The sequence below is a fragment of the Myodes glareolus genome, chromosome 4 (assembly GCF_982192425.1).
Source record: "Myodes glareolus chromosome 4, mMyoGla1.1, whole genome shotgun sequence".
NCBI classification, from domain to species: domain Eukaryota; kingdom Metazoa; phylum Chordata; class Mammalia; order Rodentia; family Cricetidae; genus Myodes; species Myodes glareolus.
In genome coordinates, this window is record NC_142029.1 from 41092933 (window position 1) to 41117536 (window position 24604).

Below are 24604 nucleotides of genomic sequence, written 5' to 3' on the forward strand. Positions count from 1 at the left end.
ATCTGTGTATCTCTATGATAGTATGTTTCCATAATTAAGTTAGCTTAGGCTCCTATGAAATGTAAATTATATGTTCCAGAATTGTAATAAATATTTTCAGTAGCTCTGATCCTTATTACTGCCTTGTGAGCTTCCTAAAATAATACGGACTATTAAAGTATTACCCTAAAATGTAGATACTTTAATAGTACACGTTCTTTTTCTAAATGGTGATAGTTTGGCAGGATGGTTGAGTGGATACGAGCTTGCCAGTGAGCCAAATCACCTAAGTTTGATCCCTGGGACCCACACATGCAGAGAACCAACTCTCAGTAGTTTTCCATTGACCTTTGCTTGTGCATTTGGCACCTTTATACACACATGGACATAGACATACTGCACAATAAATAGATAGACGGACAGGCAGGTGGATGGACAGATGGACAGATAGACAGGGCAAATAAATAAATGAAATAATTAAAAGAACTAACAAAGAGGAACTCAGACTGTCCAGTATTTTTTCCCTCATACCTATAAAGCCTGACTCCTGTCAAAAGGGCAGTGCTTCCCCCACTCGATCACCTCCACTATGGGAGTGGGACACACAGACGCACTCACCACCTTTTAAATCTACTTTTTTATATGTCTGTGTATCTGTCTTCTAACAATGGAGGGCTTAAAAATGAGTTTTTTTATTTTCCTTATTCACCTATTCTAAACTCAAACTTTCTGACAGTTCGACTCCTTCTATCTTAGCATTCTGTCATACATTTAAAACCCTTGACTGCTCCTTAAAACCGCAGTACCTGTATCACAGTATTTCTTTTCGCAGTCTTTCTCAGCACTAACACAGATGTAAGTTAACACCTTGTATGTGTTGTAAGGTAAATGTGGCATTTACCTTAGAAACAAAAGTCTTCGAAGCTCTCTATGAAATATGCCGATGTGATAGAACGTTGAATCTCACTCATTTGCATTTGTAGTTCCAGGTGCAGCATCACGTCTCCCAGAGTCTAGTGACCCTAGGAAGCTGCAGCTTGTTGAGGAAGCCTATTATATTGCTATTGCTATCAGAAGTGAACAGCTTTGTGGATGACCTCGGAGCCATCACTCAGGTACATGGAACTTGAAACTGTGACTCATTAACTTGTGCTCAACCCAACTATCAGCTTCTAGCCTTGCTCCCTCTCTTTTTTATTCTCCCCGTATTGGTGTAATAGATTCACTTGTTGCATTATCTCTAATATATGTGAATATTACTGATTATTTTATTATGAAAGGGTACTTCAGCCCAGTAGGGGTTTTATGTTTTGTTTGTTTGTTTGTTTTCTTTTTATTGTACCAAACAAGGTTGTGTCGGTCTTAGGAAAGGAATGTTTAGATGAATAGATTTAATATCCCCAACAGTGATATAAAGTGAAATAGTGAAGAGAGGAAAATGGTGGACCTGACAGGATCTGAAATAGGGAATGGTTCTTCTAACCAACTAATTAAACAGAAGTCTCTGAAGTGGGAGAGTGGGTATCAATATTGCAAACGCGTTCCTGGTAATTCCGCTCTGCAGCTAGACTTGACACCAGTGCTCTCAGTCCTTTTATCTGTACAGAGTACAGAGTTTTATGTTACCTCTACAAACATGTAGAAGGAATATAAGTCATTCCCGGATTCTGATGTTGATCATTAATATTACATCTGTTTATATTATGTTTACCTTATTAACACCATCTATACTGTAGAATTCAGAAACACAATTAAAAAGAAATCAAAGATAAGTTGACATATATATATACATATATATATAATATGTAAAAGTAAAATAAATTTAAGAATTCAAATATATCCTAGAGTTTAAAAGTGTTTTTTTAGCTAAGTATTTACCTTCAATTTTTCAACATTTAATGGAATGATCTTAAAACTATTATTCTAATCTTGTTCAGTGGATAATACAATATATCTTTTAGTCAGCAGTTGTTTTGGGGATTCTGAAACATAAATTTGCAAAGCCGCTGTCACAGATCTAAAGGAGAAATAAGTCAAGCTGACTACTGTAAAAGGAACAAAATGTTGAAATGAATGCATGGCGCAGCTTGTAGACGTTCCAAGGTCAAAGAACTGGTCATAGTAGTTTAGAAGCCGCAAAGTGTTTCCTGTCAAAGGAACAACTTAAAAAAGTAGGGATTTGAGTGGAATCAGCAGAGACTAGCAAAATGCAATGTTGGATAATAAGAGGCTTCCCAGGGGTTTGAGGAAATAAGATGGGTTTGGCATCTAACAGACAACACTGTAGGAAATAAGGTTAGTTGAATTGAATTATTTATTTGGAGCATAAGAATAAGTTGAGAAGTCAACATTTCATCTTTGTAGTTAATTTAATTTTGAAGTGGCATCACAAAATACATATACTTCTTATCCAGTTCATGATAAGAACCTAGCCTTAGGTCAATAAGACACTTGATTACGATGGCAGAAGGACATCTGCCACAGCCATAATGTAAACTTAGGTGTTCTGTTATGCTGCTTTAACATCATAAAAAGGGGGCTGGAGTTATGGGTAATGGTTAAGACCACTCACTGTTTTTGCAGAGGTCCCAGGCTCAGGCTCAAGCACCCATATTTGGCATCTCACAGCTGCCTGTAACTCCAGTTCCAGGGTACTCACTGGTCTCTTCTGTCCTTCAGGGGTATCGGCTTGCACTTGATACACATAAACATATGCACTTTAACATATATATGAATGAGTGAAGAAGGGAAGGCTTAAGGGAAGAAAGTGAATTTAAATAATAAAAGAAGGAAGATAAAACAAAATAAGGCAGCAAACAATAACTAATTGTTTACAGGCATTTGTGTTCAATGCTTCACTTGATTTCTCCGAATCAATCCTTTTGGCAACCCTTCCAAATATAAGTATTGATCAAAGACAAAAAACTATAAGTCAACATTTCTAATGTCATGTAGCAGAATATAGTACAGCCCATTTAAACAAAGGAATTAATGAGCAGCTATGAAACTTGGGAGTGGCCTGAAGTATGAGACCCCGGGCTGTACTTTCATGAATTAAACCATTCCCACATCACAGAATTAGGCTAACAAGGGCATGGATGGTTGCATTTGCTATCAAAACCAGGAATTGTGCTGTGTGCTGAATCAATCAGTGCTGGGTCTTCTTTGGGGTTTGGACTATTGCGTGTACAGAAGCAGCCTGGATGAGCCCTGTGTAAGACCTAACTCACTATATCACTTATTTTCAAGTGAACAGTTTCTTTTAATACAACCAATAGCATAAAGAAGGAAAGAGAAAAGCTATAATTATATCTCAATATACTTTAAACTGTGAAAAAGAGATAAAGCAATGAGTGATAAATTTAGATTATGGTGTCCATCACATCCCATCTGACTCAGGGGGTCAGCGCCACACTCTTAGAGAATGTGCACTAATAGTACACAGTTGAAGAGCTTGCATATGGGAAGCCAGATGGATTGCAAACGTATGCAATTGAAGAGTTCAGATACAGGAAGCCACTTATTCGCAGCTCTTAATACATTGTGCATGCCAGCAGATTCTAAAGAAAAGTTAATGTGGAGAGATTAAATTTAACAACAAAAACAAAACTTGCCCAATTAAGAGATTGTGTAAATGTCACTGAAATAGGCTAGTATGGATAATGCTTATGTGTGAACAGAAAGATTGTGTTTGGATGTGCTGAACTTGAAGCATTGAATTAGCATAAATGTAGGCTGATAGAAATAGGAGACAATCTTTGAAAAATTTTAGCTGATGCACAGTTGGATACCTGTCTGCTAGACAACACTGGAAAAACCAAGTTAGTAACATGTCAATAATGTCTTCTCTCTAGACGTGTAAAAAAGAAAACAAAGTTGTACAATTTTTAACCATTGGGCAAAAATAGAAATAAAACTCAAAGTGGTGTTGGAAAGATGGCTCAGTGGCTAAAAGCACAATATGTTCTCCCAGAGTTCCCTGGTTCAATTCCGAGTACCCATAAGGCAGCCCATAATAGGCAGCAAATCCCCAACTATTGAACATCCTCTTCTGCTTAGTAGGGCACTGTGCACATGTGGTACAGAAACATACATACAAAATGTCCATACACATAAAATAAAATAAAAAAGTAATGGAAGATAATGGTAATTGTTAGACATTAGAAATATTTTCTGACAATTTAAAAATATTACAAATCTGTTAAATATCTTAAAGAACGTGAGACTAGTAATAAGATATGCAAGTTTTTGAAAATAGTATTGAAAGCAATATTATCTATGAATACAATAATGAAAATCTACTAAATATAAAATTGAAAGGAATCCTTACCAGTCACTTCCATAATTTATAATAAGCACAAATTCTTTAGTTTCCTGTTTCCAAAATGAACTGAAGAAGAAATAGGAGGTAAAGTTATCGTCAATTCATATGCACACATACATGCATATATGTTGTAAACATAATCTGCTTAGTATGTTGCTTCTATGGTTACAGTTAACCTTGAAAATATATGATTTTTTGTGTAGTTTCCATTTAGCAACTTTGACTGCTGTACTTTTGGAATAATATGGCTACACTATCATCATTTATAGTCAACATGACTGTGAAGATAAAAAATCCAAAATCATTTTCTATGGCTAATAGTTTGTTAATACTTCCTTAAACACATAGCCAATTTATTTCATACTTACTTTAAGGTAATTCCATTGGAAAAGACTGGGGAAATGTTCAGTATGAAAATGGAAAAAAAAATTTGAACAGACCCTTAAAATAGTTGCTATATTAGTGGTCAGAAAGAGCATGAATATTTCACACCAGGAAGATGCACTGGATAAAATTGCTAAATATAAATAGACTAACAGTGCTGTATATTGAAAGGTGCGTATCATCCTGAATTTATAAGTTGTTATTGGAAGTGTAACAAAGATATACAGTTTCTCAGAAAGTTAAGCATTCTCTTAAATCATTATTTGTCCTCATAATTCAATAACTGGGTTTACATTTAAAATTTTTATACATGAATATAAATTGTATCTTTGTAATAGTTTGGGTGTTGAATGTCCCCAATAGGTTCCAGTATTTGAACTGTTTTAGTAGCCAGTCGGTAGTGCTTTTTGGGTAGCTTTAGGTTGTGTGCTCTTGCAGGAGAATGTATGGCACTGGGGATAGTCTTGGAGACTTTAAAGCCTCACACTGGTAATTTGTCCTCACATTTGAAAGTGTGAGTTCTTAGCTACATGACCATGCCTGCCTGTTGCCATGTCTCTCGGCCCTGATGCGCTCTTGTCACTTTGTTCATAAATTTCGGAAGAATGACATAGAGTTAAAAGGGAGAATGAAATATCCAAGGAAGAGAAATACTTAAATATATTTTCTGCCAAATAATAGATACAAAAACATTGTGCACATCTAACAGTTCTTCCAGTGTACACATGATTAAAAACTATCTTCAAAATTTTGTAGAATCTGAAGGAATACATGAGAAATATTGCTATGTTTAAATTTGCATGTTTTGTGAGTGAACACCCATGACTTTTGTCTTATAAAGACTTTATATAAAAGAGAGAAATTCTTCTTTCATATCAGAAGTATATTAAAAGAAGATGAATTTTTTTCAGAAATGGTTTTCCCCTTAGATGCAGTTCACACTGCCGTCTACTCAGCATGTTTTCAGGAACAGTAGCCAAACTATTAAATGAAAAGTACATTTGGAACACTGATAAGGATGGGTGAGATCTGAATTCTGAGTAGCAAATTCATATTCATATTAAATAGTTCAGAGAACTAGTGTTTACAAAGTACATAAAATTTCTACATGATGACAGATTTAAAATTTAGAATAAAAGCATAGTAGGAAACAAACTCAAAGGCTATATTGCTTTTTCCTTGTAGATATCTATTTTCTGGTTAATTTAAATAAAAACTAAGCAATTAATTAATAAGAATAATTATGTAATATTCTGAATATGGCATGTTTGTACATACATATACCTAATACAAATGTAACTAATTTTCTATATCAGTGTAAACTATACCAACAAAATAAGTATTTTTAATATGGGATACTGAGGAAAAATAATCATAACTATAAATCTGAGCAAGAAACAGCTGGCCTATCATTTGAAAGAGAAACTGTTCTCTTCCAAAATATTTAATCTTTTAATGATATTGCAGATCTAAGAGATTTAGTCAGTCATTCATCAGTCAATCCATCATATAGAAGAGAATTCATATCAGTGTACTCAAGGAGACAAACTAAAGAATTATTTTAAACATAAAATAATTTCATCTGCAAATAGGGATTTTTTAACCTCTTGAAAATATCTTACTTTTATCTAATTGTTTTTGTTCAGAATTTAAGTAGGATGTTGATTAAATTAAAAGAGCAGAGATGCTTGTCACATTACAAATCTCAGAGGAAATGCTCCAGCTTCTTCATTTAAGATTATGTTGGCTATGATTTGTTACATATAGCTTTTATTATATTGAGATATATCCTGTCTATTTTTTAATCTCTTCAAGACTTTTGTCATAAAAACATGTTTCCCCTTGTCAAATTATTTTTCTGTATCTATCAAGATGCCCATGTGATTTCAGGTCTCAAGTATACCATTGTAATGTATTACAATTATTATTTACATTGAATCAATTATGTATTCCTCACAAGGAAACTAAATTGTTCTTAGTGTGTTATTGTCTTATTTAAAATTTAGTTTTTCTTTAGTTAAAAATAATTACCTATTTTCATTTTTCAACCCGTCCTATTCCCTCTATTCCCTCTCAAATTCATGAACTCTTTTTATTATATTATTAATGTATTCATGACTTTGGTTTGCAAGTGTTTTGTTTAAAGATTTGTGTCTATTTTTATTTGTTAATTTGGTCTGTAGTTTTCTTTATGCTCATATTTCTTAAATCTTTACCCTGTGTGTGTGTGTGTGTGTGTGTATGTATATTTTCACACGTGTGCATATGCAGAACATGTGTCCTACGGGGCTTGTGTGGCAATCAAAGCACTGAAGGCTTCCATGTGAGTCTGAGGAGCTAGAACTCATATCCTTGGGCTCAGCTTCAGGCAGTGGTACTGAGAGACTCATTTACATTTGACATTCCTGGCCATACTTCTGCTCATGCTTTAATCCTTTCCCTGGTTTGGTCTGTTCTCCGTGTTTGTTTGTCTATAGCCAGGGTCCCCTCTGCTGGAACCTGCTGGTTGGTGTTTTATGTCTGGAATTACTTCCATAGTGACAAGAATTAACATTGAGTATTGACAATATTGACCATAACTAGAGCAATGGTAGTAAATAGTGCTTCTTAGCTTGGCTTGGGCATCTGGTAACGAGGTCCATTGGTAGGAATTCAGTAACGTGTAAGTTAAAGGATTCTTGACAAGACAAGGAGTTTGCACTGGGGCAACACACTAATCCTTCTCCTGATTGTATTCATTTTGTCAATCAGGAAAGCAGCTTCTAATCCAGAGCTCAGTCTACAGTCCTGCACTTCTGTCGGCTGGAATAACAGCACCCTCAGTACTTTTTGTTATCTTAAATGCTTTAGGTCCACAGAAAGACTTTTGACCTTAGGAGTTTTTATATATTGAGATTAATATTAAGTAAGATATTTGTTAGACATTTCTTTATTTTTTTTCTTTTTTGAAGATGTGGATGTTTTACCAGCCACCCATAGGACCAAGAAATCATAGACTCCCAATAGGCTCCCTGAATAATGGAAGGGTTATGAGTCTATCTAAGGACTTTTTAACAACACAAAATTTGAAGAGGAAGCTATAGAAATTGTAATTATTCAAACGAATATATTGGTACATTTTATAAACATAGTCCAAAGAAAATTGCTTTAGATGCATATATATGTGTGTTTCTTTGTGTGTTGCAGATTAATATACAGTATACAGTAGGAATAAAGTGTTGTAGGGTTGTTGTTTTCCTTGATCAGAGCAGAGATACACTGACCGACAATAAGAATGATCAATAAGAACAGTAAAACTATTGTAAGCAAACAATCTTTATTCAGAAGTAGAATTATCACTCCCAGAATAAGGCCTCAAAGATAAATTACCAAGAAGTAGCATTTGAACATTTCTTTGTATCAATAAACAGAGAAGATACGTTTAAATCTAGTTTTTTCCTTTCAATTCCAGAATTTAATCTGCTACATTACACTGTGAGTTTTAACACTATTCTAATACCGTCATTAAACAAAATACTGCATATATAAGATACTGTCATAGATCCAATAGAAAGAAAAGAAACAGATCATTAATAGATATTAATTATGTAATATTGTTTATAGTAAAGAAATTATTCATTTCCTGTAGAATGTGATCCACATTAGAAGTAACATAATATTTATAGCTATAAATTCAAAAGGTACATAAAACTTGCTTTTACTAAAGTGCTTGTGTTATTTTTACAAATTATCACAGTGTGTGTTATATTTGATTCTTTTTTTAATTTATAAAAGTTTATTAATTTATAAAAGTTTCCATTTCCACCCCTCCTCCCAAAACCCTCCCACTCCCCCCACTCCCTCTCCTCTTCCCTCTCCATTCCTAAGAGCAGTCAGGGTTTCCTGCCCTGTGGGAAGTTCAAGTTCCTCCCCCCTCCCTCCAGGTCCAAGAAGGTGAGCATCCAAACAGACTGGATCCCAAAAATCCAGTATATGCAGAGGAAACAAGTCCCAGTGTCATTGTCAATGGCTTTTCAGAAAGACCCCGTGCCAGCCACATTCAGAGAATCCGGCCACATTCAGAGAATCTGGTTGAATCACATACTCATTCAGTCCCAGTTCTTTGGAGTTATTTCTTTTTTCATGAAAATGGGAAAATTTGGTCATGTCTATATGTAAATTGGGCTTTTTACTAGAATATATCTGGTTTAATATGTATATAATGCGGTGCTGTGAGTGGCCCATGGGTCAGGTAAAAGTGTCCACATTCAAAAAACCTTCCAAGAAAAAGGAAGAATCAAGAGGTGAAAAAGAGGGGCTTGCACTTAGCTGGAATCTTGATGACTTGGGACTTAACGGTCTTCATTCCATAGCTCACAAATTAGTAAAGTTTCTTTTTAAACCTCAGTGCTGTGGGTCCTGGCTACTGATTCTGTGAGAGCACACTGATGTCTTTGAGCTGTGGCCTGAACAACTGCCTACAGGAAGGGCTTCTTTCTTTTCAACTCCCAGTACATGATTGTATTTACCAAGAACACATATTCTTAAAAGTATAAGCTCCTGGCATACTATGAAAAAGTAAAACACATAACACAAAAATCGAATGAGTCTCTAGTTGTTCTTAAATATTTTGGTATTCATTCTTAGTTATTGATAATACAGTAGATGGAAAAATCAATAAATACTTTGAAGGAACTAAACGAAGCTTTTAACCAGCTCGACCTCAGTGTTATTTATGGAGTAGTTCATCAATCAGCAGTGGAATGAATAGTTATTTTTAAGAGCAAAATAACAGGCATTGAGGTAGATTTTTTTTTTGGACCACAAACAGACCTTAACAAGTTTTAAAGAGTTGAAGTTATGTATTTGATTATTTTCTAATCACTACAGGATTGAACAAGTAGTTAGTAACAGAGGTGTATATAGACACTCACCCCCAAATCTTTGAAGAGAAAGAGAAAGAGAGAGAGAGAGAGAGAGAGAGAGAGAGAGAGAGAGAGAGAGAGAGAATTTATATATCACCCAGAAAGTCATAAAAAGTGAGCTAAATGAAAAGTATAACATACCAGAATTAGCAAGGTTCATATGATACTATCTGTTTTCAGCATTTGTTAATTGTTGAGATCAAGCCATCCCTCAAAGTTTCCAGGGGAGCTGATTGTCACTTCCTTTCCACAGAGATATTTATTTCCCACTTGTATAACTTTTAAAGAAAAATATTTCTTCAATAATCTCATCTTTTTTATCCAGTATGTTTCTAATTGTATGTTTGTTTTCCTTCTTCTCCAAGTGTCTTGTTCTGTGTGTGCTGTGTTCTTGTTGAAGACAATCTTGAGCCTCTACAGGCTTGGTAAATATAAAGGCCATAGGAGTATAACTCACAGGAAACATATGTGATGTGGTTCTATCTTTATATCATTAAAAGACTACAGAAGTGATATTCTAATGCTGGCTGTGTAGACGCTCCCATTCAGGGGGTTTCTTATGTTCATAGCACTCAGAGAATGATGTCCACTCTATCCGTCATAGATCAATACAATCTAATCTGGGAGGATGGTTGTCCATGGTTGATTTTCTATATTTCATATTGCTTCTAGAATCAGGGTGTTGATTCAAAGGGGCTATGTAGGATTTTCTTAGTCATTTGTATATAGAAAATACTTTATAGTTAATAATAAATAAAATATTTAAAAGATCATAAATGCTTTCAAAAAAGAGTATGGGAGGTTCGATTATCAAGGGAAGTGAGGAAAATATGAGTGCAATTAAATTCAAATATACAAAAAAATGAACTACTAAATATCTCTGATATTAAAAGGAGTGAAAATGATGGCACACGCCATTAATCCCAGCACTTGGGAGGTAGAGGCTGGCAGATTTCTGCGAGTATGAGGACAGCCTGGTCTCTAGTGCTAGAGATAGTTTGAGGAAAGCGAGCTCTACATAGAGAAACCTGCCTCAAAAAAAAAAAAGAGTGCGTACATGAATACAATAGAAAGAAGTAGTTAGTATAGCTAGTAACCCAAAGATGCTTACTGAGGGGAAAATATAACAGAATTAAAGTTACCAGTGTCAATTTTGAATACCACTACTGGCTATATGAGCTAATTCTTACATACAGCCTACCAGGAAGAGACAGATAGCTCAATAATTTACCATATATATTTTAAAAACTTGAATGTTAAAGCCTTCCACCAACAGCAACAACAAATGCCAATCCAGGATGGCTTCAGAGAGCATGCTGCTAAACATTTAAAGATGTTCTACCTCTTCTGTAGTCTCTTCCAAGAAACAGAGAGATGTTTAGAAATACATTTTAAGAGCTGTTGGTATCATGATGCTGTAGAGGACAGGGATCTGGTGGTTGGAATCAAAGGTATTCTCCAGACTCCTGGTCCTGGCAGTCCATGGAAAGGTTCAGTTTAGGAAAATATTTGTGACACAATATAGAACCCAGCAAATCTGACTTATGCAGTAGCTCTCTGATAGGTAAGTATAGGCAATGAGCTTCCCACAAACTTAAAACAAACTTTCACAAGGATGGCTTAATGAGCATTAATGAATTCTCCAAAACTTCTGCATCTATGATCTCTTAGTTTAGAGAGTGTCTTAAGGGTTACTTCATTAACCTTGACATTCTCACAGTCTCTGAATATCAGTAAAGATATTTGATTTGCAAATTGAAATCTTATGCTAAAGGATGAGGTTACAACCAAACAAATTGGAAAGGATTTTAGTTCACATTCTAAACCATGTGATGAATTAATCAAAGTATAATTATCTCTTTAACTAACTATAAATGAGTAAATGCCATAAGTTCTGTGACATCTTGAGAAAAATAAAAGCAAAGATTGTATTGATGATATTGTAAAGTCGAAAAGGTATCTGATATCTTTCCAGTCCTCCCCTATCTCTCAGGAAAACTGTGCAGTAGAGATGGTGTTAGAAAGTGTGACTAATGATCCTCAAGGACGAGAACAACCTGTTTAGATTTTAATTTATACATGAACTGCACTCCCAAGCTGATGATTGTGCTAAATTATCAAAAATATATTTTTTCTAACCACAGGAAGACAAGTAAAACCAACAAGAAGTCAATCACTTGCTCTTTGAATCTTTAGATTTTTTTTTGTATATCGACAGTTCTGCCTAATGGCTCAGCTTGTATAGACACATCAACACACACACACACACACACACACACACACAGAGAGAGAGAGAGAGAGAGAGAGAGAGAGAGAGAGAGAGAGAGAGAGAGAGAGAATAGAGAAGAGAAGAGAAGAGAAGAGAAGAGAAGAGAAGAGAAGAGAAGAGAAAAAGCAAAAAGCTTCGTTTTGCAGTCAACTGTCTACCTTGTGTTGAAGGGTTAAGATGACGTTGAGGAGACAGTCAATGGAGAGTGAGAGGGCTCCCTTCTTGGCTCTTATCTCACACAGGCTATCATTAGTCATTTGGTCTTTCTTACTATTGTATACCCTCCAATGTGACCTTGCTTGCCCGGTGGTTCTTTTTTTTTTTTCCTTATTTATTTATTTAAAGAATTTCCACTTCCTCCTCTCCTCCCAATACCCTCCCGCTTCCCCTACTCCCTCTCCTCCTCCCTCACCATTCCCAAGAGCAGTCAGGGTTTCCTGTCCTGTGGGAAATCCAAGTTCCTCCCCCCTCCCTCCAGGTCCAGGAAGGTGAGCATCCAAACAGACCAGGATCCCAAAAAGCCAGTCCATGCAGACAAAACAAGACCCAGTGCCATTGTCAATGGATTCTCAGTCAGCCCCCATGTCAGCCACATTCAGAGAATCCGGTTGGATCACATGCTCATTCAGTCCCAGTCCAGCTGGCCTTGGTGAGCTCTCATTCAATCAGTCCCCTTGTATCAGTGGGTGAGCACACCCTTCGCGGTCGTGACTTCCTTTTTCATGTTCTCCTTCCTTCTGCTCTTCATTTGGACCTTGGGGACTCAGTCCAGTGCTCCAATGTGGGTCTCCGTCTCTATCTCCATCCATCGTCGGATGAAGGTTCCCTCTGGTTCTGCTTTCCTTGCTCATATTCTCCCTCCCTCTGCTTCTCATTTGGACCTAGGGAGTTAAGTCCAGTGTTCCAATATGTGTCTCTGTCTCTATCTCCATCCTTCACCATATAAAGTTTCTGTGGTGACATGCAAAATATTCATCAGTATGGTTATGGGCCAAGGCCAGTTCAGGCACCCTCTCCTCTGCTGCCCAGTGAACAATCCGGGGACCTCTCCTTGGACCTGGAATCCCCTCCAGAATCAAGTCTCTTGCAAACCCTAAAATGGCTCCCTTAGTTGAGATATAAACTTCCCTGCTCCCATAACCATCCTTCCTCCCTCCCCTCCTCCCATTCCCCCAAGCCATCCCCAATCCTCCCCCTCTCCCCTCTCCCTAACCATCTTCCCTTACTTTCACCCCCAACCCCCCGTGCACCCAAGTTTGCCTGGCTATCTTGTCTACTTCTAATATCCAGGAGGATAACCATATGATTTTCTTCAGGTTCACCTTCTTATTTAGCTTCTCTAGGATCACGAATTATAGACTCAAAGACCTTTAACTATGGCTAGAGTCCACTTATGAATGAGTACATACCATATTCCTCTTTTTGGGTCTGGGTTACCTCACTCAGTAAAGCGTTTTCTATTTCCATCCATTTGCATGCAAAATTCAAGATATCATTGTTTTTTACCACTCAGTAAAACTCTAATGTGTATGTTTTTTAAAATATTAGGATTGTGTCTTCATGTGTCTGAAAAGAAGAGATAGGTGTCTAATAACTTGAGGTATTCTATTTGGGAAGTTAATGTGTTCACTCAGTTTCTCATATTGCTAGGAATCTGATCTGTCTCTTAGTTTGAGTTACTCAGCTATTTGCTGTATTTCAGAAGTATACACAATGTTGTGTGCAGTGATTAGCAGCGATCACTTCTTTTCCTAGATTGTGATGCTTCCCTATTATATACTTAGTTTCAACATTAGCACAGTTTACTCATTGATGCCTCTATCAGTTCTTACACTGCTTTGACACCAATTTAGTGTTGTTATCTTTATTATATGTTAATATGTAAATCTTGTGTATATATGGACTTTTCATTCTACCTTGCCAGTTCCCAAATAATGAAACATAGAGACAATGTTATTTATAAATGTTCAGCAACAGTTCAGGCTGGTTACTGGCTAACTCTTAAATTTTAAATTAACCCATATTTCTTATCTACCCTCTGTCACCTGGTGGTTTCTTTTTCAGCAAGGCAAGTTTATCTCGTTTCCTCTGCATCTCACTTGCTCCTCCTCAAACTCCACCCTTCTTTTTCCCAGCATTCTCTGTTTGGCTCTCTCCCTAACCTTATCCTGTCAAGTTATTGGTCCGTCAAATCTTTATTAAACCAATCAAAGTGACATATATTCACACACTGTAAAGGAATATGCTGTGGGACAATGGTCCTGTACCTTGTAAAGATTTGTCAGTTTTATTGGTTTAATAAAATGATAATTGGCCAGTAGCCAGGCAGGAAGTATAGGCAGGTGACCAGAAAAGGAGAATTCCGGAAAGAGGAAAATCTGTCTGCATTTGTCACCCAGACCAAGAGGAAGCAAAATGAGAGTGCCTTACTTATAAAAGGTACCAAGCCATGTAGCTAACACAGAAAAGAATTATGAGTTAATGTAAGTTATACAAGTTAAAAAGAAGCCAGAGATCATAGGCCAACCAGTTTATAATTAATGTAGATCTCTGTGTGTTTCTTTGGGACTGAATGCCTGTAGGACTGGGTGGTACAGAAACTACTGACAACAGAAATATTCCATACTTGTGCCTGAATCTTAGTGGAAAACCTTTTTGATTTTATATTAAATGAACTTAAGATTAATATTTTAAAGTCCAAGAGAAAAATTATATTGTTTTTTGTGTTTAAAGTTATTGTGTTTTTTGTACGTCTAAACAACTTCCTTTAAAAAACAGAAATGAAATAAATCATATGTGTATATGAAATTCTTAGTACAATTTTGAAATAAAAATTACAAATGAAAAATACATTCTTAGTTTTTGACAGAATGCAGATTACTTTGCAAGATGGCTCAAAGAGGAACTAGCCATCAAGCTTGGTGAACTGAGTTCATGTCCCCAGCCCCTCATGGTAGAAAGAGAAAACAAACCCTTACAAGTTGTTCTCTGACCTCTCTCAGCACAAGTATCATGATATACTTGTGTCCCTCAATACCAATAATATAAATAAATGAAAATAAATAAAAATAGATTTTACTTTGTTAAATATAAAAATTATTTTCAAATCATTAATAGTAACTTTCTAAAATGACCAAGTCTATATAGCAATAATAAGCAGATTACTGTATGTGGGTCTGACCATCTGTTTCCTTATTAAAAAAACTAAAAATAAAGGATGTTCAATCATGCCACAAGGGCATGTGCTAAACTGTGTCCTTAGCAGAATTGTTTGCCATATCCAGAAGCTGGAAACAACCTAAAAGCCTCTCGACCAAAGAATGGATGAGGAAAATGTGGTACACTTACACAATGAAGTACTACACAACAGAAAAAAAATAACAATATCTTGAATTTTGCAGGAAAATGGATGGAACTAGAAAACATTATTTTGAGTGAGGTAACCCAGACACAGAAGACAATTATCACATGTACTCACTTTTAAGTTGTTTTTAAACATAAAGCAAAGAAAGCCAGCCTACAAACCACAATCCCCGCGAACTTAGACAACACTGAGGGCACTAAGAGAGACATACATAGATCTAATCTATATGGGAAGTAGCAAAAGACAAGATCTCCTGAGTAAATGGGGAGCATGGGGACCTTGGGGGGAGATTGAAGTGGGGGTGGGAGAGGTAGGGAGGGGAACAGAGAAAAATGTAGAGCTCAATAAAAATCAATAAAAATATTTTCAATTATTTTAAGTAAAAAATATACTTTGATATGTTAAAAGAAGAAAATATTTTAATTAAAGAAGAATTACATAACTTCCCCCTTCCCTATCCTCCCTCCAGCCTTTTCCAAGTATATAATTACAGCTTCTTTCATGCCTCCAATTTTAATATCTCCCACTCACCCCCACTACCTGATAGCTTATTTATATGGCGTGTGTGTATATATATAGATACATTGTGTAAATATATAGATACATTGTGCTGGATCTGATTTGTTGTTTGTGTGTATATGGTTTTAGAGTTTACAACTTTGTATTGAAATTTTTGTTGAATCTAATGAGTTCTCCATTCAGTATTTTTAATTCTTTTTATGTTTGAGAATATAATATTTAAAACTCTCTCTTTTGAAATGAAAAGGCTTTATGACTTATAGCTCCAATTATTTATATTTATCATATTTCCTCCTCACTTTGATTTATTTGTCCATTCTCAAGTTATCTCTTCTTTATTTACTCAATTTCTTTAACACTTGTTCTTAAGGATTTTCTATTAACATTTCGATTTTCATTTTGGAATTTTTATATTTTACTCATTTCCCCATAATCCAATTTTCATTAATTATGTGTGTGGCTTTTGCAAGTCAATGTCTGCTTATTTTTTACATTCAATCACATTTTCTGATGGGTACACTTTTATGTCGCTGATGATGCAAATTCAACTGTCTTCACTGTTTATCCTCATGGCTTTTCTTTAATAACTCATTTTCAGGCTTGTATTTCCATCTAGTATTTAAGGTACTATTCCTTTTCTTGGTCACTTGGTGTTTCTCAAAGGGATAGTTTATATTTATTTATTCATTTATATTTATGTAATTTTCTTTATTTCTTTTCAATTATACTCTAATGGGGCATCACTGTTGGAGCACACTATGCTTTTCACAGTGGACGGTCATGTGAATTTTTCCTGTCACTAGTAATTGTGCACTCAGGTATTAGTTAAAATGCCTTTTCTATTCCTATGTTCAGTCCTTTTGGGTTTACAACCATGAGAAATCCTGTACCATAAACAGCAGGGTTGTGATGGATTCCTGAGTTAGGCAGTTTCCAGAGTTTTGTTGCATGTTGCAGCATATTGAGCTTCCATGCACCTAGGACCCCACCCTCACTATTTGCGGAATCCAGGAGAGTTTTTTAGCTTTGAGTTGTATATATCCATCAAACTTAAACAACCACTGGCTTAGAGCTCCTTTTTTCTTTTGCGTCTTTAGTGAGAAACTGGAGGATTGAGTGCTGCAGAAATCATTTTCAGGAAGAATCCTTGCCATCCAGAAGGGTGTGTTATTTTGTTAGGAATTCAAAGAAATAGGGGAACATAAGTTTATTATTTATTTTGGTGAGTTAATGAAAAATGGAAAATGTCCTCAAATAAAATAATGAGGAGAGCTTGCTGGGAGCGTTCTGAAGTGGAGCATGAATCATTATGTACAGAACACTTGGTGGGGGGAAACCAGGTGCACAGACTCTGTCTGAATAATTCTATGCTTTGGACGATAATTAATTCAAGAGATACTCTGAGCAACTGCAGAAAATAATGCTAATTATTTCCTCTGTATTTGTCTACCCTAGCAATAAAATGCAAATTAAATGTGATTAATCCTTTCTTTTTCCATAAGGACGAGAATGCATTGCTACCGCTTTAATAGCTGCTGTGTTGTGCTTTATCCGTAACTTAAAAGAAATCACCAGAGTCAGTGTAATGAAAGAAATTCTAATGCACCTCAGCCTACCTTTTCCTGTCTTTGTTTCTTGTTATTGCTAGCAAATAATAATGTTTGTTCTGAATAATTTTCTGAATCAATTAAAACCAAATTAATGCTTTTTACGACATTCTCTAACAACGACCAAGAGCACCTGTCAACTCTTTTTTTAGTCACACGTTGTAGGACACATATTAACACATTTTTATTGGACACAAATATAGTTATAATCCAATATTGTTTATGCTTGTTTCTTTGAATATATTGAGATTAGTTGTTTCATATCTCACCTATCAAAAATAGTGAGTTTATTAACATGGATGTTTCACCTTAAATCAAAAGTAGCAATTTATATGAGCAATTATCACTTAATGCTTCCCACCACTAGCGTTCTAAGCTGTTATTCAAAATTAAAAAGGAAACAAGAAAAGAACAGTGAAATTGCTGTCTCCACTTCACCTTATGCAGAGAGGCTTTGATCCCTAAAGGACTGGTTTCCGGCAAAAGATGCATTTGAGGGTCTTTCGTTTTTGTGGAGTAAAGGATATATCCATGCCACATATTTGTTGCTTTAAAATGTATTTACTGAAGAAGCCAAAAGCAACCAAAAATCTGCTCTTAGAGATGGGCTTTCCAAGTGGTCCTGGATGTGGGCTGTAAGGCCAATGAAAGAAAAGAAGTGTAGAGATATTTTATTTGTATTTTAATAAATAAAGCTTGCCCAAATATCAGAATGCAAAGGTAAGCCACTAAAGGCCAGGAAGTAGTGATACATATCTTTAATCCCAGGGTTTTGGAGACAGAGACAGACAGATCTCTGTGAGTTCAAGGCCTACACAAGATCGAGCCAGAAACAGATCCAGGTGATGGTGGTTTATACCTTTAATCCAGTGTTTGGGAGTCACACACCTTTAATCCCAGCAAAAGGGAGGTGGCGACAGGAGCAATATGGCTGGGCAGAGAGTGAACTATAAAGGGGAAGAGACAGTAACTCACGGGAGTATGGAGTCTGAGGATTCACGGAGACAGGCTCTTGCACTTTCTGTCTGAAGATTTGGAAGAAGTAAAAGGTCTCTCTAGTGATTGGATGCTTTGCTTTTCTGATCGTCTACTTGAACCCCAATATCTGTGTCTGGGTTTTTATTGTTTGTGCAACACGGGAGAAAGAGGAAGAAGGAGAATAGAGTTTAGATCTGCAGTTTAAGGTTTTCGAATTGTATGTAACTCTTCCGGTTGTCAGTCCAGAGCAGATGCAAAGCTTGTTGGAAGGTCCCACCCAAGGAGCCCTTCTCTGGTCCAGTCAGCTGCAATTAACGTGACACCTACTAACAGCACTCAGGATGTAGAGGAAGGTGGATCACAAGTTCAAGGCTAGCCTGGGGCGAAAGAGAAGAAAACAGGAGTCATTTGTTAGTGGGGGTGAGAGTTTAGACAGTTCATCCACAGGGCATAGGAATTCTTGCGGATGATGGCAACACGTGAAGCAGAAGGAAAGGAGAGCCTGAGAGAAAGGTGTCTGGTCATTCATAGCGTAAGAGTGAAGGCTGCCTTGCATATCATGAGTGAGTGAACAGCAGAAAGAGCAGTATAGGAGAACATCGCTAGGCCTTCCATGGGCCATGGACTTAGTTCTGCTGAGACTTCTGCAAGGCTAGCATGGTTGTGACATGGCACATCCAAATCTGCTATGCATCTCTGCTCCCTCACAACTAGATATTCCTCCTCTCTCGAGGAAACTAGAGTTGCCGGAGTAAGTGAAGAAGTTGGTTTTATGAGGTCAGGACGGTAAGAGGTTATCTCTCTAATCCTGACTCTTAGTTGATTAGAACAGGACTTCCCACTTTTTAACCATGCTACCCTGAATCTGAACTGCAGCTTCTTTTGAAACTTCTTTATTATGTCTTATTAACCTAATAATACTTGTTGAGTTATTGTGACCTGAGTATGTTTTGGGATTCTCTGCAATATAATACATGGGAGATGTAGGAATTTAATTATAAAGAGGAATACCTGAGCATCTGATCCAAAGTACATCATCAATAATTATGTTATTATAACCCACAAAATAATCAAGTTACTCTCCAAGGAGTGATAATGTTGACCCTAGAATCCATAAATTATCAAAAATCTCCGTGATAAGAATGAGCTACATCCCTTTGATTTGTTGCTTTTGGGTTTCTCAGAGACCCTGAAAACAATATAGTTTCTTGCCATTACTCTCAGTTACTCAATTAGTGGTAAGAACCTCTTCCCGACACTTTGATCTTAGAAGGCAACTGTATGGCACCACTGGAGATTATGAAGGCTTGAAAGAAGGGATGACATTTAACCATCAGTACCAACTTGATTTCTCCATCCCACGTGGTCATTGTGTATGGTATTCTCAGCAGTACAGGTCTTACCATCAAGTTCTAATGAGCAAACAAAGGCAGTTTATAGCCTGTATCCTTGCGGGGAGGTCCTCTGGGACACCTGTGTTCAATAACTTTTAGGGAAGGTATTCCATACCTGGCACTGGCCTTTTTATTTGACAGTTTATGGTATCTGGGATACAATTGTCTTCTTGCTCCAACCCCCAGCTTTACCCTTCCATTACTCTCTGTGCTTAAATTCCTTGTTATTCTCACCCCTTTCCTTTACCGTTGTTCTGCTATTCTCCCTCCATTAAGATCCCTCTTTCCCCCTCTTCATACTAGAAAGGTGGGACGTAGAAAAGTAAGCTTTATGATGGCTGGTATACTCCAGACGCATTATAGAAAAGAAAGGACTTCATCCTCAGAGTGAAAGAGGGACACGCAGAGTGTTCCAGACCAGCTCAGTGAATGATGACCAGGAATTTTGTCCCAAGTGACAAGGGTGTCTGATTTTGATCTTTCACTGTGGAAAGATTTTACTTCATATTTTCACTTACACTCACCTTGGAGATTCTAGTTTTAAATATAATCTGTGCTTTATTGTTTCTGTGGGGTAATATTATACAGGCCACATATTTCTGTATTGTATCAGCGGCCAGCCTTTCAAGCCATAATAGCAATGAGGTGCTAAAAGCATCTTTAGACTGACTGTGGGGCTGTCTCCGGAACTCAGGATATGCTGCTCCTTTCTTTGTAATTATGGAGATCTCCTGAGAAGAGGTGTCAGTTCCAAGCTAGTGACAGAGCTGTGGACCTGACTTTAGCCCTGCTACCCTGGAAACAGGATGCTAATGAACTTCCCCCTCAGTTTACCTTAGCGGTTAAAAAAATGTTTGGAAAATAAACATGGGTGATCTTCAGGATTTGAAGGAACCCTGAGACTCCCTTCCGATATTGCTGTGTGAACTGTGTCTCAATTATTCCCGTACCTCCACGCTAATCCAGAGAGTTAGTTTATGTTGGGGTTTAGGCCACGACAGGTTTCTTGTATATACATTAGCTTCTTCTCGGTATATTTTATTACAAGTTCTTAGATGGAAAAGAATATGAATAAGAAAACATGAAAAGTTCAGAGATTTGTGGGAAGGTCCCCTTCTTTCTACAGCCATGGTGATTACGGAGCTGCTGTGTACTGTAGGCTGCAGGAGCTGCTGAGAGGTGCTTGGAAGGCCAGAGGGAGCATTCCATGCTAATCTCTGTAGCAGTACAAGGAAACCGCCTCAACTCAGCTGGTGGATGTTTGTTCCTGAAAACATGGCAGGTGTGGGTGGACCTGTTATTTCACACACTGTTATGTTAACATTTGAGGCAGTCTGTCCACGAGTACTCACTCCCTGTGGCACATTGGTCTTAAGTGCTTGGTTAAGCATACCTCTGATATTGAAGTGGAACAGCAACGGCAGGATTTGATAACAACAGCAGTTTTGCTTACACATTCATCTTAGACATGTAGAAAATGGTTAAACATTTATTAAACACTCGATTTCACTTCATCTGTAGAGGAATGGTGTGTTTACAAGCACCCAGAGAAGCTGATGACAGAGATTTGAAAGGGTAAAGCAGGGATGGGTTTGGCACACATGAACTTTGTCTTAACTACAGGGTATCCAGTTAGTCCTGTTATGGCCTAGACACACACTCTAAATCAGGTTACAAAGGGTTCTAGAAAAATCATTTTAAAACTGATTTGTGTATCAATCTTTTATTTGTTAAATATGCTGGGTTAGGGATTCAAACATGCAGTAAATTTTTATTTGGATTTCAGTCATATTATCTGCTTTAACTTAAATGTCATAGTTTTTTTCTGGAGAAATAAAATATCCTTTCTGAGCATCATAGGTTTGATCTACAACTTAAGTACTTCTCTGTTAAGAAACCTTGTCAACTGCCCTCTCAGAAACTTGTAAAACTGAAATAAAACCATCAGAAACAAAAAAATGAAAGAGGTTTTATTACTCTAAGGACAACTTTATTTCTTAAAATGCCCATGCTGTAAGATGAAACTTTAAGATACAGCTTCAGAAAAGCTACCAAAGTGGTTTTACTATTTCACAGTAAGCTAATGTGATTATATCCTGCTTAAAGACAAGGCTAGATGTGTTCAGTGCTCTCCATCTCTGAACCAACTAGTATGCCTTAATTGCCTTATATATACACAACATTATACATTAAATTTTTAAAATTCTCAAATTGGAATATTTTTTATTTCTTGTGGTCAGAGGGTGTAAAAGTTCACTGTTGGTTACATTTGTAATTAGCATCTCCTCGGTATGTTTCGGGGTCGCTTCTAAATTATGCAGATTACTTCCAATTTTCATGTATGTATAGAAGAGCACATGTCATAAAACGAGTCACCTTATTCATAACAGATATGATTTATTATATTCATATTTGTTTCCATTACTATTGAATTAATATGGGATATAAATACATGCACAGGCTTGTAAAGACAGATGTCAGCTAACTATTTTAGAACAGTCCTGTTTAAGCTATAAATAGTAAGAGAAGTAACATTTTTTCAATATGCTGAAACCTATTGCTACGTCTCTATGTTTGTGTCCACCAAACTTTCGTGTAGAAACCTGATCCCACATTACATGCAATAAAGCAAATGGCAGAGGATCTGGGTGGTGACTCAATCATGTGAGTAAATCTCTCAGAAATAGGGTTATTTGCTTTAGAAAGAAAGCAAATAAGCCCAATTAATTAGTTTGTGCTTTTCTAGAATGGGAGAACACAGGCACAAAACATCTTCAAAAAATGGGCCTTCATAGACAAAGAATATGACAGTGTTTTCTTTGATCTTGGACTTCTTATCCTCTGAAACTACAAAAAATAAGTTTCGGCTGTTTCTGTGCAGTCAGTTTATGAAATTTTCCTGTAGAAGCCTGAACAGACTAAGATTCTGTTCACCACCTTTACAGTGCTTCCTAATGGTGAATTATTGACCTTACAGACATAATAAATTTCAAGCAATGACTAGAAAGGTTCACAAAGAGTTACCCCACCATAAAGCTTTATAGTTAGATACAGTGCTTGAAGTATTTCTATCCTGTGTGAGACCTCTGACCCCTTACTATTTTATGAGAAATAAATAATTTTTGTTTAGGTCTTCAGTATGCTAAATTTTCAAAAATTCGACTTATAACATCTTCATTTTATAATTCAATCTGTATGTTATTTAATACCTCCAATGTGTGACATCTGAAAGACCTTAGAAATTAATCACGGTGCTATAGAGATGATGTCACAGAGAAGAGTTTACTCAACAAGCATGGGGACCTGCATTCAATCCCCAGCATCTGCACAAAAGCTTGGCATTGCTATGCTTTTCTGTAAGCCTAGCAGTGGGGGCTTATGGGAGGGAGACAAGCAAAGTCTCAACAAAAACAATGAGCTTCTGGTTCTGTGAGAGACCATGTCCTAAGGAAATAAAGAAGATACAGGACAAGGCAGAACATCCTCTTCTGGCCAAAGTCAACTTGGGGAGAAAAGGGTTTATTTGGCATACAGGTTAGAATCCAAGGATAGTAAAGACAGGTACTCAAAGTAACCTGGAAGAGTAATAATTACTCTATGAAGAAATGCAGTTATGTTAGTCTATCCCCAACACTAGATTAAACTGGTCTATTAGTTTTACTTGCCTTTCTTTCTGTGAACAGATTTCTAACAAGAAGCAACAGTTGTTTGTTTTGATTATGATTGAGGTTGTAATTCATCATGGTTGGGTTAGGAAGGTGTGATCATCAGATCATGAGGTAGCTGGTCCCACTGTACCCACAACCAGGAAGCAGACAGAGATGAGTATGATGACCAGTTCACTATCTACTTTTTATTCAGTTCGGGGTCTTCACTCTTCAATTAAAACCCAATTAAATCTTTCACTAACATGCTCAGAGGTTTTTCTTGTAAGTAATTGTAGATTCTGTCAAGTTGACAATCAAGATTAACCATCAGAGGTGGTAACTGAGATAACTTAATTAGAACTTCAATCAAGATAGTGAGTTCTACTCAAAATATGCAGTGTTCTTTGATGGAACATTTCACTATTTTCTTTTTTCCTAATGTGTTTTTCTTGTAATAATTTGCCCTAAAAATAAACTCTGGAGTGTTCAGCCAAATATAGAACATAATCATGTCCCTCTTAGCAAGATTCAGGGATATTCCAAGGTGGGGGTGGATTTTAAGAGCTAGAAATGGTAAATAACACAAAGGGAGCAATGTTTTCTGGGCACGTGGGCAGCTGCACATATGAACTAACAGTAATTGTGACAGCATGCACAAGACCCAAGCCACACGAGACTCTAATATAGAGGGGACTAAGTGGGCACAAAAATCACAGCACGAGCTGAGCAGTTATTGACATTTGATAGCTGCTAGGATAAGAATTAGTTGTTTTGTTTTTGTTTTTGTTGTTTTAACAGTGTGACTACTGGTAGTCAACCATATGTCAAGTTGAGTAGTAAAAATTTAACATCGCACGCCAAAGTTAACCAGAAGCAATGTGTATGCATTTTATTGACCTATACAGTTAGAGTAGCCATTTAGACTGGAGTTGTCACGCTTCACATCGGATTTTATAGTTTTGTATTGGATATGATTTTAAACATTTATCCACCACCAAAACTAAAAATCCCACTAGAAAATCAATTAATTTTTTTTATTTGCAAGGTCTTGTTTTGTAAGTAAAGTTTTCTTTTTTAAAACAATTCTGAGAGTAGAAAAGTAAATAGACTTATCTTATATTGGGATTCCTTCTTGCACCTCATTAGCTACAATATAAAGCCTAAATTTCCCAGCATATTGCATAAGCTCTGTAATCATTCTTCTGTCTGCAGCCTCATTTCTCACAGTGTACCCT

The 24604-nt window shown here is 36.5% G+C and overlaps 1 protein-coding gene across 1 annotated transcript in view; it reads left to right on the plus strand.

The window, feature by feature from the left end:
* The window catches only part of Mei4 (meiotic double-stranded break formation protein 4), a 156381-nt gene that overhangs the window by 88034 nt on the left and 43743 nt on the right, over positions 1 to 24604 (plus strand). Inside the window, exon 4 of the mRNA XM_048435694.3 lies at positions 963 to 1094. Within this exon, the coding sequence (XP_048291651.3) occupies positions 963 to 1094 (132 nt within the window). The remainder of the gene's footprint in view (positions 1 to 962; positions 1095 to 24604) is intronic.